Source organism: Aplysia californica, unplaced genomic scaffold (assembly GCF_000002075.1).
Source record: "Aplysia californica isolate F4 #8 unplaced genomic scaffold, AplCal3.0 scaffold00002, whole genome shotgun sequence".
Lineage (NCBI taxonomy): Eukaryota > Metazoa > Mollusca > Gastropoda > Aplysiida > Aplysiidae > Aplysia > Aplysia californica.
The window spans coordinates 3,707,577-3,726,460 of NW_004797272.1; the positions used below are offsets into that span (position 1 = coordinate 3,707,577).

At 41.5% G+C, this 18,884-nt stretch overlaps 2 protein-coding genes across 2 annotated transcripts in view; one reads left to right on the plus strand and one right to left on the minus strand.

Annotated features, from left to right (window-relative positions):
* Positions 1–35: 35 nt before the first annotated feature.
* LOC101854373 (solute carrier family 28 member 3-like) lies at positions 36–14,597 on the plus strand. The gene is made up of 11 exons (XM_013091464.2): positions 36–213; positions 715–815; positions 1,302–1,540; positions 2,328–2,526; positions 6,995–7,183; positions 8,345–8,506; positions 8,935–9,060; positions 10,876–11,006; positions 12,217–12,385; positions 13,300–13,479; positions 14,207–14,597. Exons 1-11 carry the CDS (start codon positions 36–38, stop codon positions 14,420–14,422), a joined length of 1,890 nt encoding a protein of 629 aa, XP_012946918.1. The 3' UTR covers positions 14,423–14,597.
* A 2,892-nt stretch (positions 14,598–17,489) lies between these two features.
* The window catches only part of LOC118477217 (acetylcholine receptor subunit alpha-like), a 5,803-nt gene continuing 4,408 nt past the window's right edge, over positions 17,490–18,884 (minus strand). The window contains exon 3 of the mRNA XM_035968154.1: positions 17,490–18,617. Coding sequence (XP_035824047.1) covers positions 18,125–18,617 — 493 coding nt within the window. The 3' untranslated portion in view covers positions 17,490–18,124. The remainder of the gene's footprint in view (positions 18,618–18,884) is intronic.

An 18,884-nucleotide genomic window follows, 5' to 3' on the forward strand; every position in this document is an offset into this window, starting at 1 on the left:
TTTCCATTTTTTGTTTGCTATGGATTTAGAACACAATGATGCCTTTAACAACGAACTCTTCAAAGAACGCTCCCATCCCAGGACCAAATGATTCTGGAGTTAGCATACGGCTTGCTGATGTTTCCACACCCAACAACAGTGAATGCGATGAAATGGAGAAGCTGAGCTCAGAGGACTATGAGAAATCGGACATGACAATTGACATTGAAGATGGTGAGCTGTACTTCTATAGCATGCACCGGAATGTAATGCATTAGTTTTGTGAACTAATTGGGCTGTCTTACTTTTGGTACATTTAGACTTTTAAAATGCAGGTTCATGATACTTCCACATTTACCTAATAATGCTTTAAACATTTCTCCCCTATCAACCCAATTAGATCATTTAAGAGACTGGATATTCGAACTTAACGTCTGTCTCCGATAGGATCGAGCCAAATGGGTTGAGCGCCTTGAAAACTCATCAAGAACGCCCTGTCTGGGATTTGAACCAGGGCCATCTGCTCATCATGATACGAAATAGAGCACTCACAGTAAGATTTGTAGTGCTGCTGTTATGACATAGCTGCTGTTTGGTGAGGTGTTAGCAAACTAGCAGACAACTGCTAAGATCAATAATAATTAGCAGTTTATCCCATCAATATGTCATCCACATGTCTCTTGCTTCATCGTTAGCACCTCACTCTGTATGGCTCTGCTTGTTTTTAAATTTAAGACAAGCTGGCTGCCGTTGATGAGGATGAGGATGCAGATTCCAGTCAGGCAGTACCAGTCATTGGTACTCTGAGCGATTGCTGTGGATGCAAGTTGAAATGGGTATGTGTTCATTTCACCTTACTTCGTTCTGTCTCTTTCCTTTATAACTTTCATACTTAAAGTCATGTCTTCTGTATATATTTTTTGTTCCGTTCTGTCTGGGTTTTTAAAAAATAAAACAAGAATTTCATACACCTTCAAGCCAGTAATATTCTAGTGCTTTTGAAAACATGTACATTTTTTGGCCAACATAGGCAGTTTTAATATTCGTGTCTTTTATTTGACCGGGGCTGCAGATTAAATAGCCAGAGTTGTGTTCCTGTCTTTTTACGGTTTATTTGTATTTCGTAATTGAACACAGGCATCAGAATTTATGTCTAAGTATAATACGCTAATCTTAGTTTTCTTTTAAAAAATTTTATGATTGCATTACCTATGGTTGTTCTCATAATTTGTGATGCTGCACATTTATGATCTGAAGTTACGTATATAATAATACGGTGAGGAAGTTTTGATTGATAATGCTGCCCTTTTTTCGTTCGACAGATAGTGCTTGCAATCCTGTGCATGGCATATGCAGGTTACTTTATCTGGGCGTTGGTCGTTGCTGCCATCCACAAATGCGATGAGGACCATGATGTTGTGCCCCTCATCTGTCTCACAGTTGCTGCTCTGCTCATTGTCATCATAACATTTGTAAAGAAAAAGTTTTCAGATAGCATCAAACAGTCAGTTCTTGTACCTCTGAACAAAAGTATCAGTAACCACTGGCACATTTTGAAATGGTTAGTTTTTTCGAGTTAACTTTATATAATATTTATATTAGACTGTGTTTATTTTAAATAAGTAAGTCGTATTTCTGAAACCTTGCTGCCTTTTTTGTGTAAATGCTGGGTTATTAAGTATCTTTTCTGTGGTCACAAATCATTCCGGCCTTGGATTTGACTGCTGCAATGTTAAGTTTGGAAAAAGAAAGGGTGCAGGTGTTAGTAGCCCTCTTTGAAGGTCTGTTATCATAGGTTTGTAAGTAAGAGAATATAGGCGTTCAGAGATAGATGTCTGTGTCATTCTTCATTTTTTATTGGTGTGCTACTGGCCTTTTATATAAGCAGAAAGGAAATGTATCCATCTCTGTTCTCAGTCTCCAGCTCAACATATTCCCAGGTAGTATTGCCACAACGTTTGAATCATAACGAGAATGGAAAGATAATGCCGATTTTCAGATCTTTATTTTTCTATATTTTGAATTATTTAATTGAAGTTATTTGTGTGAGGTAGAAAAGTAAACAATTGGTTTTCCTTAAAATCATGTTAGTGTAGCACATGCTGGTCACACCAAAATGATGTAACCCCAACTGAACCCGTTTATTTAACCTTTACTTGACTGTTTTTGTCTTTGGAACTTTTCATAGTTCAGCCAGAGAGAGAAAGGAAAAAGTAGTATCATCACCAGTTTGCTTTATCTAAGCTATTTTAATCTTTTTGCAAAGGTCAAAATATGTAATGACAACAGTTTGTCAGTAGCCGAGAGAAAAGTGAACCATATTATTATATATTTGTTAATCTTTTCAGTGCTTGCTTTGTGACTTGCCTGAATCTATACCTGATACCATACAAATGTTGTTTCAGGATCCTTGCAATTGCACCTATTTTGGGCATTCTTGCAATCATCATCGTGTCAGCTGTTCAAAGACCATCAAATCTCATTTCTCTCATTGGCTGGATGTTTTTAGTATGCGCCATGATCCTCTGCTCAAGAGCTCCAAGAAAGGTATGTTTGTACTGAAGATTATACGATTTGAATGATGCTGTGGTTTCGAGTTTTTGTTGGCAAATGAAAATATCAATGTGTCAGACAAAGCCAATGAAATTTCATGGAATTATTTCATCATTAATTTTAGCAGTTGGATAGCCTTCACGCTTTTGTGTTTAAAGTTGAGGTCCCTCTTGTTATGTTTTTCTTTAAATAATGACACTATCGGGTATTATACTGGGCAACATATTATCATTATCTTACAAACCCCCAGAGGCAAAAGAAACGCGAGTCACTAAAGCATGAATAAAACACACTACACTCAACAGGGGTTTGTTATGGGTAAATAAAAATTTAAGTCGTCCATAGCCATGAGAGTGTCAAAAGATGATTGTTTTAGTGTAGGTTTAGTCTCACTATGTTATTTCTGTGACCTTGACCTTGGGGCAGAAAGTCAATACCCTGTGTGACCTCCGTTGGCTGCAATAACCGCTCTGTATCTTTGATCCAGGGAGCTCACGAGAGTGTTTATTTGTCGGCCTGGGATCTGTATCTACACATGACCGATGGCTGAAGCCATTTGATGAGCTGTCCGTGGTGGTGGTGCAGCTGATTGAGCTGCCTCTGGTTACCGTTCCAAACTTGCTTGCTTGCGGTTTAAATTAGTTGCACTAGCCGGATTAGGCAAAAGACTGATGTTGATCTATCCCACAAATTGCTGTGTTATACGGGCTGGATGAGGTCTCGCGTTGTTTTGCTGGAAAAATACATTTTTAATATGCCTTTAGAGAAGGGACACCACTTGGTGAATGTAGCTCTGAGCTGTAACTCCATTTCCTTGATCATGACCTACTTTCTGGCACAACAGTAGTCCAGTTCTTTAATTTAGGACGATGACTCCCTAAATCATAACGATTGATCTCCAAGGGTCTCTCTCTACAACAATGGCATCAGTGTAGCACGCCAGGTCTGTGCGCCACACACCGACGCTTCCATAATTTGACGGATCAAGGCAGGATCTGCTCTTGACGGTGAACATCACCCTTCTCTGTTGTCTGTTCCTCCCGTTCGTGTGAGTCTGTGCTCACAGACGCCGGTCACAGCGATGCTGAGGGGTCAGAACTGGCCTGCGACATGGCCGTTTGCACCGGAGGCATGTGGAGTGTAATCTCCACCGTACGGTTCTGGTACCCAGGGCCCGTCCAGTTCATCCAATGGTGTTCCTGGTGGTCTCGGCGGCTGTCAGGAACGGATGCAACCATTATTGGCGCACCATGAGGTAATCCTCAGCTACAATTGTCGCCCTTGGTCTTCCGGCTCCGGGAGATCACTGGTCGCATTGGTGGCGCGAAACTGGTTTAGTAGACTGTAGATGGTGGAGACATGTACGCCTGTAGTAGTTGCTCGGCTTGCTCGTGTTTAGTCTTCTAATAGCCCTCTCACGGTTTTCTGATGAAAGTCTCAGCATCTTGATACTGCTTTTGTTTCTTACTGAATTCTATAGTTCGGGGCTTCAAATCTGTAGGCCAGGACCACGTGACCACATGAACACAAACTCACAACTTGAATGATATGGCAAGTGAGTATCCCTGAGCTGTGATAGCCGTACAGCTGTTTTTTGGCAAAAGCGACCAATCAGGACATTGCATTGTTCGAATGAGCTCAATCTAGCAGGTTCAGACCATGCTTCACTGGAACACGTAAACAGTACTCAATAATGGAAACTTTGACTAGTTTTTTAATGATGATGAAAATTTCGCGTTTATTTTGCCTCTAAATATATATATATATATATATATATATATATATATATATTTATATATATATATATATTATATATGGGGTGTGGAGTGGTCAGGGAGGGATAGTACCTCTGTATGGGGAAGGCCTGCCATGTCCTTTTCAGGACAGCCCTCTCTACATTGGTTCCCACCGGACACTCAACTCTCACCTGTGGCTCCACATAGCTGCAGCATGCGCAGCGGCCACACCCCGGTAACTGCGTTGGCAGGCGGGCTGAACCAGGTAGAGGGTAGCTGGTCGGGTTTCAAACCCACTAGTGAGATAACTAGGGTCTGTCTCCCTACGCATGCAAAGACTGGCTCCGGCGGACTGCGCGGACGAAACCACTCGGTGGTTCAACGGGCAGAAAGGCGGTCCCAGCAGAGCGCCGCGGAGCGCGACAAGGGCACAGTGAGACAAGAAGACACTGCTGGCCATCCGCTGCATCCAGGCCCATCTCCGGCCGTCTCGATTTCGTCGTGCCACCGGAACTAGATGGACAGGGACAAGAGAGTGAGGCTGACGACTTTGCGCAACTCTCCCTCACTTAAATCAAATTCAAGCGCAAGTCATGACTTCATCATCCCCACCTCAATCATCACCCACATCATTTCTCAAGTCCTGCGGCGATGGACGAGTGGCCAAGCGACAGGTGTGGACACACTGGCAGTCGTAGTCACAACTCTACACGTAGGCGGTCCAGGCCTTGTGGTCGCTTTTCAGTGAATGAGATAGCAAGGGTCCCATACCAGCGGTAAGAAGAACTCAAAAAAATCTAAGATGACCATCACCCTTGGCGCATGGAATGTGCGCACCCTCCTTGACCGTTCAGGGAGTAACCGTCCCGAAAGACGGACGGCCCTCATTGCCAGCGAACTGGGTCGATATAAAGTACAGATAGCCGCCCTCAGTGAGACTCGCCTCGCTGAGGAAGGACAACTCACAGAGCAGTCTGCCGGCTACACATTCTTTTGGATCGGTCGTGGACTCGACGAGCGTCGCGAGGCAGGGGTTGGTTTTGCTATCAAGTCCAACCTGGTCAACAAGCTGGCAGCTCCCCCTAAGGGAATCAACGATCGCCTGATGACAGCCCGCCTCCCGCTCCCCAAGAAGAAATTCGCCACGCTAATCAGCACTTACGCACCCACTATGACCAACCCCGACGACATAAAAGGAAAATTCTACGAGGACCTAAAAAAGACCATCACAGCTGTACCCAGGGCAGACAAACTCATCATCCTTGGTGACCTCAATGCTCGAGTCGGCAGAGACCACAAGTCGTGGGAGGGAGTGTTAGGGAAACACGGTGTTGGCAACTGCAACAGCAACGGACTCCTCCTGTTGGAAACTTGCGCTGCCCACGATCTCCTCATCACCAACACGGTCTTCCGCCTGCCCAATCGTAACAAGACGTCATGGATGCACCCTACTTCCAGCCTTTCCCCGTCACTAATGGAGTGAAGCAGGGCTGCGTGCTGGCCCCCACTCTGTTCAGCATGATGTTTTCAGCTATGCTGACCAACGCCTACCACGACGGAGATATCGGTGTCGGTTTTCGCTACCGCACTGATGGAAAACTCTTCAACCTTCGGAGGCTGCAGGCGAGGACTAAATTCCATGCAGGCATAGCCCGCGATTTCCTCTTTGCGGACGACTGCGCGCTGAATGCCAGTACTCAGTCAGACATGCAGGGAAGCCTGGACCGTTTTTCTAAAGCCTGCGAAAATTTCGGCCTCATTATCTCCACAAAGAAGACCGAAGTTCTGTACCAGCCAGCCCCATCGGCTCCTTACGAAGAGCCCCATTGCACCAGAGACTGGCAGTGGCAGATAAGTTTGTCTACTTTGGCAGCACCCTCTCTCGTTCGGTCAATATCGATGAGGAAATGGCCTACAGAACTGCTAGAGCTAGTTCAGCCTTCGGTAGACTGAAAGACAAGGTCTGGGAGCGAAGAGGACGGAGCCTTAACACCAAGCTCAAAGTGTACAAAGCAGTAGTTCTGCCATCCCTGCTCTACGCCTGCGAAACGTGGACAGTGTACAGCCAGCATGCCAAGCAGCTCAATGCCTTCCACATGAGATGCCCCAGGACACTGCTTCATATCAAGTTGCAAGACAGAGTCCCAAACACTGAGGTACTACAGCGGGCCAAGATGGAGAGAGCATTTACGCTATCCTACTACGCTCTCAGCTCCGATGGGCCGGCCATGTTCACCGCATAGACGACTCTCGCCTCCCAAAGAGGCTACTCTACGGTGAACTGACCCAAGGCAAACGCTCTCTCGCCGGACAAAAGAAACGCTTCAAAGATGCTCTGAAAGCATCCCTGAAGAGTTGTGACATTCCCCATACCACCTGGGAAGAAGCTGCTCGCGACCGCACCGTTTGGCACTCGTTAATAAGATCGGGTGTGGCGAAATTCGAAGAAAGTCGCGTCCGAAAGAAAAAATGGAGACGGCAGCTGAGAAACGACCGAGAGAGCCCTACCTTCGAGCCTATTTCAGCCCCAAACATACCCTGCCCCCACTGCGACAGACATTTCCGTGCGAAGACACCCCACCCCTCCAGTGATGTGAAGTCAAGGTCATCTTCGCCAGCGAAGGACGAACATCATATTATATATATATATATATATATATATATATATATATATATATATATATATATATATATATCTTTTTAAATGGGACATCTTCTGTCCTCAGGTGAAATGGAGGCCCGTTGTTGGTGGCTTCGCACTGCAGTTTTACTTTGCCACTCTGATATTGAAATGGGACAAAGGTTACGACATATTTAATGGTATTGGAAACGGATTCACAACGTTTCTCAGATACAGCGAATATGGAGCAACTTTTGTGTTTGGCAATCTGGATGATCACTTCTTTGCCTTTAAGGTAACAACATTCTTTTGATTGATCATTTAGAACGCATCTAATTGGGTGTATAATTTTTTGTTTACTTTTATTATTATCTTAACTAGCTGGTCATGTTTGTTTCTTCTTCTCCTTCTCTCTCTGAGTGGTGGATATTGTTATGTCCCATATGAAAGATAAAAGTTTAAACGGTGACAAAATCAGTAATGTAAATTGGTTTACCTAATATGTATATGTATATATATTTATATATATGATATATATATAACCTGCTCATGTGACTAATTCTTTGGGAACTCTCGTGCCCTCTGTTGTTCGCCTCTCATTCAAAAGATCCGGCGTTCCAATCCGTGTAGGGACGGAAACATTTTCTTCTCCAAAATTGTCACCTTTCACTTTCACCTTCTTTTCTGCTCTCTAGCAATGTGCTTTCGTATCCACTTTCGGCCACTGCCCCCTCACTTCCTTTGCCCCCCCCCCCTCCTTCTGGGCTTCTGATTCTTTTTGCAGCCTTTCTATTGTTACTCATTGGCTCCTTCTTACTGCTGTCTTTCAGTCGCACCCCTGATCATCTAGTAAGAAAGATCACCCATCCTTCACGGACAAGGGCGAAAAATCTCGGAGGTCCCGTGAGCAAGCTGCACACGTTAAAGATCTTTTGGTGGTCTAAAATCGATAACAGTAGGCTGCGGTCACCACCCGGGCAAACTTCAACATTTCCTACCAACTGAAAATGTTTAGTATGTCACGCGCGCTCATATGACCTTATGCAGTTGCGAGCGCCGTAATCCCCCCCCCCCCCCCCCAAAAAAAAAAAAAAAAAAAAAAAGTTTCATTCTTTAGGGCGTTATTTGTTTTCTCTTGTTCTGGAAAATATGGATACACATGGTGTCTTTTTTCCTCCGTAAAGGCAAATACTGGATCAGATGAAGACGGAAGTTTTGGCATATTGTTCACAACCCTTGAATATTTGATGTCTTCACTGTTGTGATGTTTATGACCTTTTGGCCAATATGTTTTCTCTCCAAAGGTCAAGCAGTCGACAGAGTATTTTGTAGTCATGAACCAACTTTTACTACAATGGTAATAATGTTGAATGTTTAATCTGTTGTGGTAAAAATACATACACATATTAGTATTAGACTCTGAGAAAAATGAAATATGTCTGCTTCTCTTCTCCAGGTTCTTCCAGTAATAATTTTCTTCAGCTGCGTAATTACAATGCTTTACCACCTCCGTGTTATGCAAGTCATCATCGGTAAAATTGCCTTTGTCATGAGAGTTACCTTGGGCACCACAGCTGCTGAGTCTTTGTGTGCTGCAGGGAACATCTTTGTAGGACAGGTGAGAAAGGATGTATGGCTGTCTCCTATACTGACTTAGTCTTCAGTTTTAATTGTTTAGTATGCAAATAAATGTAAAGTGTAAGACTCTCCTGGACATTTTTATAAAGTGAATTTTCATGGCCTTTGCTTCTTCATATTTATGTACATAACTTATTTCCTTAATTCTAGGCCTTTTCTGTTCGTTTAAGTATTGCACGGGAACTTTTTGGATCAATGTCTTATTTCTCTTAATTAATATATTTGGGATGCCATGACTACAAGAATAAACATTTGACGAATGTAGAGAGGAAACTCAGACTGTTCCTGAATAATAGCCTTCTCTATTGTTTGAAGTGACTAAGCTGGTAAAAAAAATAAGTGGCAATTTAAAAAAAACCTAATTCTTAAAACTGTTCTTACAGTTAAGGTTTCTTTTTATCCTCACAGACTGAGGCACCAATAATGGTTCGTCCATTTTTGGCTCTCATGACACGTTCTGAACTCCATGCTGTCATGGTTGGAGGGTTTGGCACCATAGCCGGTGCTATAGTTGCAGCTTATATTATGAAAGGGGTAGGTGATGTTGTAGTACCATTTATGTCTTGCTCTGTCCAATTGCAAAACCAGCAGCTTATATTATGAATGGTTAGGTGATGTACATTGTGATCCCGATAAAAACTTCATAACTTGTTTTGTGAATATTTTCCTCCATACTGAAGTTTTGAGTTTCGTATTTGAACAAACAAGCTTTGCTCTATATGGCGCATAAAAAACAACATGATTTCAACCTTGTTTTGTCCCCATTTTTGTAGCATGACTCACCAGTTCGCATTAGGCCAACCACTAAAAGTTGCAATGATCGCGCAATATTGCAAGCTACTGCTGTCAAACAAGTGGTGAGATTATTGTTAAATTTAGTAAAGATTAGAGAGCCTTTTGTATCGAACAATACCTCTCCACCAACTCACCATCCCTGCCATTTTTTAAGTTCTGCGCAGAGAATGGAAAGAATGCTAAAGCGCCCTCAAGACCTTCTTTGGTGCCTTGGGTAGAGTAGTTCCGTCAGTTTTAATCCATAGCAAATCAAAACTAAAAATTCCCAAACAAAACGACCTCTTCAGGTCGAACATGCACTATTCGCAGCTCTTTAAACGTCACCAGGGTGCAGATTTCAGTTGCCAAGTCCAATGAGACGTCTGTCCGCAGAAGACGTCTGCAGCTAGGACTTTTCCACACCTCAAAGTTCTGCATTCTCAAAGCACATCTTAACCTACAACCGTAACATTTTCATGTTCCCTCGGCGGAGATAACATGGATCAGATCATGGATCAATGTGTTCAGGGTTTGGAAGGCGAGAGCATTTCTTCGGTGACATTTAGTTCTGTGCAAAGCCCATAATCACCTTTTAGGATGCAAACTCCACTGAATATGGTCGCTTTTAAGGACAAGCGGGCTCACCCAGATTTTGGGGGTTTGGTTTTCAGAAATTTTGATCTACACCAAAAGTGGGCATTGGAGAAATTTAGTATCATTGGTGTGTATATTTGTTTGTTTATAGAGAAATCTCTCCTTGTCTTTTAAAGAAACTGAACGAGGGGCAATGACTTTACCTTCGATTTCTCAAAACAACATATTTTATCGGGATAGCCCCCTTGTGCTTAAGCCTTGATCTAGCGAGTCTTGTATTTGGCCTCTATTGAAAATTTAGAACGACGCGGTAACGATCACTGCCTTTTGGAATTACAGAATAAAGACGTTAGCTTTATTTAAAGGTAAAAAAAAATGTTTGAATGTTACAGAGGTAGAAAATTAAATGTCAAAGAGAATGTAAAGAAACAGCCAACCAGTCGTTTCAAGACTTTCTTTGCGAGGTAAAAAAAATTGATGCACTTTGCATTTATGGGCTGATTTTTTTTTTTTCGTTTTCAAAAGAAGTTTTATCTTCATTAATTTTATGTCAAACTATTTTTTTTTAGCGAATTATGTCTTATCCAAATTACAACATTCTAGAACAACTTTTTTGCGAGATATTCAGGAATAAAGTTGTGAATTTTTTTTCGTGACCACCCTGTAGTAATGTCATAAAATGTCTTGCTCTCTCTAATTGCAAATTTAGCAGCTTTTATTTTGAAAGTAGTGGTATAATAGTTATTGTCAAAGAGTTTGGTTATTGTAATCTAGTTTTGCAATACTTGCTAATTAGAAATAATGTGGACTTTGTCCATTTGGGACCAAGATTCGATGGAGAGCAAATCTCCCCACTTAAAGGAATTTTTTGGTTCATCTGTTGTCAACTTGCCCCTCTTACGCAGCAAAAAATGTTATCATTTCTATTTCTGTTGTCGACTGTCATAGGTATGATGTTTAGAACTTTTTTTTTCTCTGCAGGTACCAGCAACTCATCTACTGACAGCTTGCGTCATGAATGCACCTACAGCCCTTGCTGTTTCAAAAATACTGTATCCTGAGTTAGGCCGCAGCAAAATTGCAAAAATGAAGGAGGCAATCGAGCAAAAGAAGTAGGTTTATCTTACAGCTGAAATGTGAGGCATCGTGTAGAATCGGTCTGTCATCAAAATAATGATGTCGAAGATATCATCCTTTTCCCGCCAGTTTGGCATTTTTAAAATCGATTTTTTGTTGTTGGTTTTTTGGGGTTTTTTTTTGCTCAATACCTTTTATGTCCATTTAAAAACACGTATCTGTGTGGATTTTACTGGAAAAGGTTTACAAAAGGCACACGACATGTAAATATTCAGTTTCCAAAGACTCTCAAGTCAAGGAATTCACTAAACTATAGCAGCCATTTTCTCGCTAATTTTACCTCTAAAGCCAGGCGATCCTCCACATCCTTCAACCTCAAATAACTCGACTTCTAATGAAGAAAGATATATGTATTTTTTAAACCGTAAGATAGATACATGAACAAGCTTTAATATGATACCAACAACGCCATGTGATAAAAAAGTATTAGCACCCGATTCCACCGCATCGTCACACAAATGTAATTATTTTATCAATCTCAGCCACTCAGCAGTTATCATGTTAGAATTAAATTGTTCTTCACAATAATATTATTATATGCCAATGCTGCTAAATCAACTCTACTGTGAGGCTGTGTCGGTTGTTTCTTTGTTCTGCGTTCGCTTGAAAGTTTTGTTGTGATATTTATTTTGGTAAGCAACTGCGCAAAGTAAGAATTTCAACAACATTTTTGCGCGGAATCACTTTTCTCATTACAAATAAGTTGCAGAACTCCTGCATTTGTGATTTTTTCTTCATTTTTGCTACTTCAAACTGATGATGTTCCATTCATCTTAACTGATGTACTTTCATCGACACGCTGGCTCTTCCTCCACCGTCTGTGTGATCAGACAAGTCGTTAGTGCCGTTGGTATCATGCCAGGCTATGATGCAGAGGGCAGAGGTTTGAATTTCCAGTTTTGTGGTTCTGAACTAGTTATAGTATAACACGGATAGGTCGATCACAGAAGACTTGAAATCACGCATAAATCGAACTGTGCCTGCGGTCCCGTTTGTTTTTCTCTTTATAATTTATCTTTGTAAGATACCCCTTGAACTATGGATCCGCCAAACTACCGAGATGGGTCCCGACGAATTTGGGCTATCAGTGTAATACTGTGTATTGTTTAATCAATGATTTGTTAGATTGAGTTTTTCCTCTGAAAGGTCAGTTTTTCAATAAGACTGCTCGGTTTCATTTTTCAGTGTCTACAACAATGTGATTGAAGCGGCTGCTGCAGGTGCGTCTGCTGCCATTTCTCTGGTAGCCAACGTTGGGGCTAACCTCATAGCCTTTGTGGGCCTCCTATACTTCGTCAACGATGCTATTTCATGGCTCGGAAGCTTTGTGTGCCACCCTGAACTAAGCTTTGAGGTAAAACAAAAAGTATTTTTGCTTTGACTGTTTGATAAATTTACGGATTAATTGAATGCAATTATTACAAACATAGAGGCAGTCTGGGGTATTGCTTACAATATTTCAATCAAGCTTATTTAGTTAGGATAGAGGGTGGTTGGCAAGTGCTCTGACGTGGTTGGCTCCTTCTCTGTTATTAATCATTTAACGTCCTAATCTTTTTTTTTATTTTTTATTACTCTCTTGTAACACATCTAATCTTTTATGTAACCTAATTGTTGCAAAAGCCATAAAATTCGTACCAAAACTAAAACTTAGTTGTGATAATAATATGGTGGACTCGGTGCATGAATTGTCCTGTTCGCGAGTCTGCTGACGTGGAAACAAGAGTTGAAAGAAACAGTCTTCCGGTCTCAGCTTTTGTCCTTTTCCTTCTTCATGAGACAGTGTTTATTGCAGTTATTTGATATCCAGATAAACATGGCTTTGCTCTTTTTAATATTGAGATTGTGGGCGGTTGGTGGGTGCTCTGGTGTGGTTTGCTCCTTCTTTCCTATCAAACATCAGTCTGTTGTCCTTATCTCCCCTCTTTATTTTTGTGTTTGTTACTCATTTGTAATACCTATATTGTGACCTTAAATTTTGATAGTGCCGTAAAATTTCTTACAAAAAACTGTAAACTAGTCTTGAGATTTGCATTCACTTTCAGTGAAAAAATAACTAGAAGTCACTGAGCATGAAAAGCTCGTTGCTTGTTCGCTGCATATTAATCATGAGTTCTCCTTTTCAAAGACAAGAGGCAAAGAATGTTGAGGGTTTCAGATATATTTCGGCAGGTTGGTTGTATATATATATGGTCGTGAAATTGTTCATATCATGAGAAATTTCAGGTGTCATACTTATTATTAATGGAAACGCTTGATAATTCGCAGGTGATCTGTTCCTATGTGCTGATGCCCTTGGCTTACATCATGGGTGTGGAGTGGGAAGATGCTGGAACTGTTGCCGAGTTGCTTGGAATCAAGACTTTCCTCAACGAGTTTATTGCATATGACAAACTGTCAAGTTTTATTGACAATCGGGTTTTATGTCGTGGCGGAACAGTAATTTCTGTAAGTGTAGTCAGAAAATGTTGCTATTACACTTGTCTCTTGTAGGGAGATTCTGTGTGACATCTTGCATGTTTACCCTCCTGTGATTTGGTTATAACGGGGTTACGTTTGTCCTGGTGGTCCTATTACGGCTGAAGCCCACTGTATACAGAATTCTGAAAAAACAAACAAAGTCAATACCTAGATTTTTTCATCTTTTAAAAAGTGAAATAAAATGTTGTGGAATGTGGTAGTGCAAATTCATTCTTCCTACTGCTCTACTCAGTTTATGACTTCAAAATGGTTCGATTTTTTTGGGGGGTGGGGGGTGGGGTGGGGGGGAGTGGGAGGGAGAGTTCTGATTTTACAGAGTGCATTCAAGTTATTTAGACATACAGTTTCTTTGCTCAGCACTCAGCATCAAATATTGTGTTTGGTTTATGCATATTTGCACTGAAGACATCAGCAGGAGAAAGGCACGGGGCTCATGTGGTCGAGAGATTACTGCGTTCGCCTCTCATTCAATAGGTCCCGGGTTCCAATCTGGAGAGTGACGGAAAATTTTCTTCTTCAAAACAAAAAAGAGAATTACAGTACTGACAACAAATCTAATTAAACTGACATAAGTGTAGCAAAAATGATCGAGGGGAAAATGAGAACGTGATTGTATTGAGTAGGATATGGATGCAGAAGGTTACTTTGTTTTTTGCTTTAGTTACTAAGTCTTAGTATGTTTATTTCGTGACAGGTTCGCTCAGAGATTATAGCCACCTACGCTCTGTGTGGGTTTGCTAATTTAAGTTCCATTGGTATCCAACTTGGAGGTCTGGGCCCTATGGCTCCTAACCGGCTGGGAGACCTGGCTCAGCTGGCAGTAACTGCTCTGCTTGGTGGCATCGTCACAAACCTGCTGACTGCATGTGTGGCTGGTGAGTGCACTAATAGAAATATGGGAAGTTCCTAATTTGACTTGGATATTTATGATACATGGTTAAGACTATTAAATGTAGTTTCAAATCACATTCTACTTCGAAAAGATTTGAACACTTGAACTTAGCCCACATGAATCATAAATGTTTAATTAACAAATGGCGAGAAACTCGACATTTAATATAACGTGCATAATCGATAAGAAACAAATACTAAGAACCCGCAGTTTACATTTTCTTTTGTTCATGATGTGCATAATTTACTAATGCCATCATTGATACTACGGACAATGAGCAGCCTTTTAGCAGACGTAATTCACAGAGAACTTTTCAAGTAAGTATTTATTAAACTCATATTAACAGTTAAAAGGTTTCTCTGACTTTGCTTTGTAACTTTGAGGACAGACATTTAAGGCCTGAGAAAGTGAATTTTTCACAACTGCTTATTTTTAAGGTGACATTCTAGAAGGACAAACACGATTTTGCATTGATGTATAGAGTTAAACATTTGTGCACATACTACTTTAATGGCTGAAATGAGATTTTGTAGGTGACGAATTTGGTAGAAGTTCTTCTATTGTTTTCGTAAGAATATTGTGAGTCCAGGGATTTAATTTGTTGTACATTAACTAGTCTTAAATGTCCGGAACTTGTTGAGTCATCACTGTCAAATCAATCTGATAGAGACTTGTCAGGAATGTAAAAAAGCATGTATCTTATAGTGAATGTTGTATACGTGTGTGTATGAATATTAACATATTATTATTTATCCTTCACCGTCACAGGTGTATTGGTCGTTGAGACCCCCTTTGATATGGCAACCTGTCTGAATACCACCGTTGAAGCTGTGATGAATGGGACTGTCTCTGCAGTGGTCAATGGGACTGTTACTGCAGTGAATGGAACAGCAATCTAGGTCAGAGCAGCCCTGGAGACCTAAAACATAAAGAGAAGACTGCTGACTAAAGAATACCAATACATTCGCAGAGAAGAATATTAAAATTTTCTCCAGCGAAATAATTTGAAGAATCAAAGGTCACAATGACTTGTGGCTTCTGCTGTGGCCGATGACACCAACTCTGGCAGAGAAAAGTTTGTCACATTTTGAACATTAGAAGGCTCCAATTCCACTTGTGCATGTGTGCAGCTTGCAGGCTTCCCTCTTACTCTTAGTTTCCTCATTTCTTATTCGTGAAGCCTCAAGTGATTTGCTGCCCACTGTGACTGCTGCTCTCCTGCTAGGTCTTTCAAGAGCGAGGCTCTCCCACTGCTGAAGGGTTTATGTTGAAGTCCTTCAGAGACATCATCAGGGTGTCCTTGTAGTGAAATTTTGGTGCGTCAACCTTACGCTTCCCTGAGGAAAGTTCAGAATAGAAAGAACACTGCCTTTGGGATTCTGAAATAAGGCATTCTTGCGACATGGCCAGACCAGGGAAGTGAGTCCTTTTTCTGAAGTAGATTATAACGAATCATCCCATGAATCTGTTCTCCTAGAGTCTAGAGAAATGTGTTGGCACAGCTTCAGTGTAATAAAGTGTCTCAATTCCTGTTTATTTCAGAATTCTTAGGGTCCCTTCATCATATTGTGTGGTCTATTTTTGTCCTATAACAGTTAAATCTGTCTGAAACGGTTTTGATGAAACGGTTTTGATGATAAACATTTGGAATGACCACATCGTCATGAAAGTTGCGAAGTAACTAGTGACATGTTGTGGCTAGGCGCTTTCCTGTCGCATACAGGAGACTCAAGTTCGATTCCTGAATGAGGAGAAAATTTTTAATAAATCGAGTTGGCCCTCCTCCTAATTGATCTAAACTGTGTGAATGGGGGCATATTAAAAAGGTAGGGTCGGAGAAATCCGCTTTTCCAATTATCTCTTGATAATAAATACTGTTGAAAGCACTTCGTTGTTAACCGACTCTGTGTATTCACTAAAATAAGGTCAAACACTCTTTGGGGTCTCAAATTATGTTATCTACAGCCGTAATTATTGTTGACACTAAAATAAGTATAATGAACATTTCACACAACATTTGAGCCATTTTGGAAGATATCAAAAGCAAAACAAAAACAGAAAACAAAAAACAACCCAAAACCAACGACAAAGAGACTAATTTACCCCCCCCCCCCCCCCAAACAACAACAAAAAAGTATTTAACCTAATTTGGAGGCCTAGTGTCAGACATCAGCGATATGGACAATGGACATGAGCACACTTGTAGAATACTGAACTGCAGACAACCCCCCCCCCCATCTTTAACTCGTAACTTAATAAAGTCATATGAGCGCGCGGGACGCATTAAACATTTTCAGAGGGTGGGAAAATTTGAATAATGCCCAAATATCGGCTAAAGCCTACTCGATCGATTTTGGACCACCAATGGATCTTTCCTTAACCTGCACAACTTGCACACGGGAATTCCGAAATTTTTCGCCCTTGTCCGAGAAGGCTAGGTGTAGATCTTTCCTACCACGAGACCAGGGGTGTGGCTGAAAGAAAGCGGCCAGAAGGAGCCAAGAGTAGCAGTAGAAAGGCTGCGGAAAGAGTCAGGAGCTCAGAGGAGGGGGCAAAGGAGGAGAGGGGGTGGCGGCAGAAAGTGAAACAGAACATTGTTAGAAAGCAGGAGAGGATGTGAAAAGAAAACATTTTGGAGAAAATTTTTGTTCCGTCGCTATTCGAACTCAGGACCTATTGAATGAGAGACGAACATCTTAACCTCAAGACCACGAGAACCCTCTTCCCCTGCTCCCTTGAGATACAGAAGATGATAAGGTACAGGGTGATTTTTAAAAAACCCTGTACAACTTGTTTTGTAAAAATATCTTCTTAATACTGAAGTTTTGCGTTTCAGATTTGAACATAATATTTGGGAGCCAAAAGGAATTTGTCTGATATTCATTTAAAATAAGTCCGTGGAATGGTTTTGTTCTACTTTGGGCATGAAAGAAAACCAACGCAATTTCAACCTTGTCCCCATTTTCGTAGCATGGCGCACCAGTTTGCATTAGATTTACCACTGAAGGTTTCAACAATCGTGCTATATTGCAAGCTACAGCAATCTAACAAGTCAACAGAAGTCTGCAGATATTATTTTTCCTAAATTTCATTTACTTGCTTAGATCATGGTTGGGTTTAGTAAAGAGCAGAGAACTTTTTGTATTGAACGTTACCTCTCCATAAACTCACGATCCCTGACGGTTCGTAAGTTCTGCGCACAGCATGGAAAGAATGCTTAGGTGCTCTCAAGACCTTTGGTGTCACAAGTAGAGAAGTTCAGTCAGTTTGGATCTATAGCGAATGAGAAGTAAACATTTCCTTAAAATGACCACTTCAGGTCAAACACACACCAGCCACACGCCTTTAAACGTCACCAGGGTGCAGATTTCAATAGTCGATTCCCATGAGACTATACGATCTGCAGCTTGGACTTTCCTACACCTCAACAGTCTGCATTCTCAAGGCAGATCTTAACCTACAACTGTACCATTTTCATCTTCCCTAGGCCAAGGTGTTATCGTCCTCGAGAAAGTAGACTTCGTTTCCCGCCACTTTCCACCTTTTTGCCTTCATTCTTCACTAGGCCTAAGTTAAAGCGTCTGTCGCGCATGTCATCACCACGATCCGCTTCTAACCAACTGATAAAAGAGACCCCCGACAAGCGTACTAGACCAAATAAGTTCCGACGGGAGGGCTACAATTTATTTTGGCTTCCATTTTTATTTTAGTTTGGCGATCCTAATCAAAGTCTTGAGAAGGAGTGGGGATGATCCAGACAAGAGAGTACATCATTATGATAGCCACAACAAAACAACAAAAGAAGAAGTGATCCAGTGACAGTGCAGTTGTCCTAACGCGGCAGCTTTGTGTCCCGTCTGCTGCAACAGGACGGGTGGAGAGCGATTCTTTACTGTCGGATCTTTGCTTCTGCTGCATGCTGTCGAGGTTCTGGACGTCTGTGGCCTGCACGGGCTTGAAGTCTTCTATCCTTGTCACAGAGTCCCGGCATTTTCTGACGGTACCGATGCTCTCTAAATCAGGAGTAGAATCCGTTGGGGGTTCTTGATTTGAAGCGAATGTGGAAGTGTCCTTTTGGGAAGTTTTCTTCTCCAAATTGTCGCGGCGAATTACAATGACTGTGGCGACCATGGCCAGGAAGCTCTCGATGATAACGAGCAAGAGGCAGATGACCAGACGTGGGAGGTTCGTGATGCTGCGAGGCAGCGTACTCCTGGAGACAGAGGATGAAACATAACTGGTGTCAGTGGTAGCGTTTGCGACAGGAAGAGTTAAAACATAGTGGTGTGGTATTGTGTGGTGCGGTGTGGTATGGTACGGTATGGTGTGGTATGGTATGGTATGATATGGTATGGTATGGTATGGTATGGTATGGTATGGTATGGTATGGTATGCGGTGGGATGCGATGGTGGTATGTAATATAATAATAATAATAATAATAATAATAATAATAATAATAATAATAATAATAATAATAAT

What these genes read in the sequence shown, in the direction of transcription:
- LOC101854373 (XM_013091464.2), top strand. Translation starts at nt 36, where the DNA reads ATGATGCCTTTAACAACGAACTCTTCAAAGAACGCTCCCATCCCAGGA. An exon ending in CACTGGCACATTTTGAAATG is followed by an intron (nt 1,541 to 2,327) that starts GTTAGTTTTTTC and finishes TAATCTTTTCAG; the next exon opens with TGCTTGCTTTGTGACTTGCC. An exon ending in ATCACTTCTTTGCCTTTAAG is followed by an intron (nt 7,184 to 8,344) that starts GTAACAACATTC and finishes TCTCTTCTCCAG; the next exon opens with GTTCTTCCAGTAATAATTTT.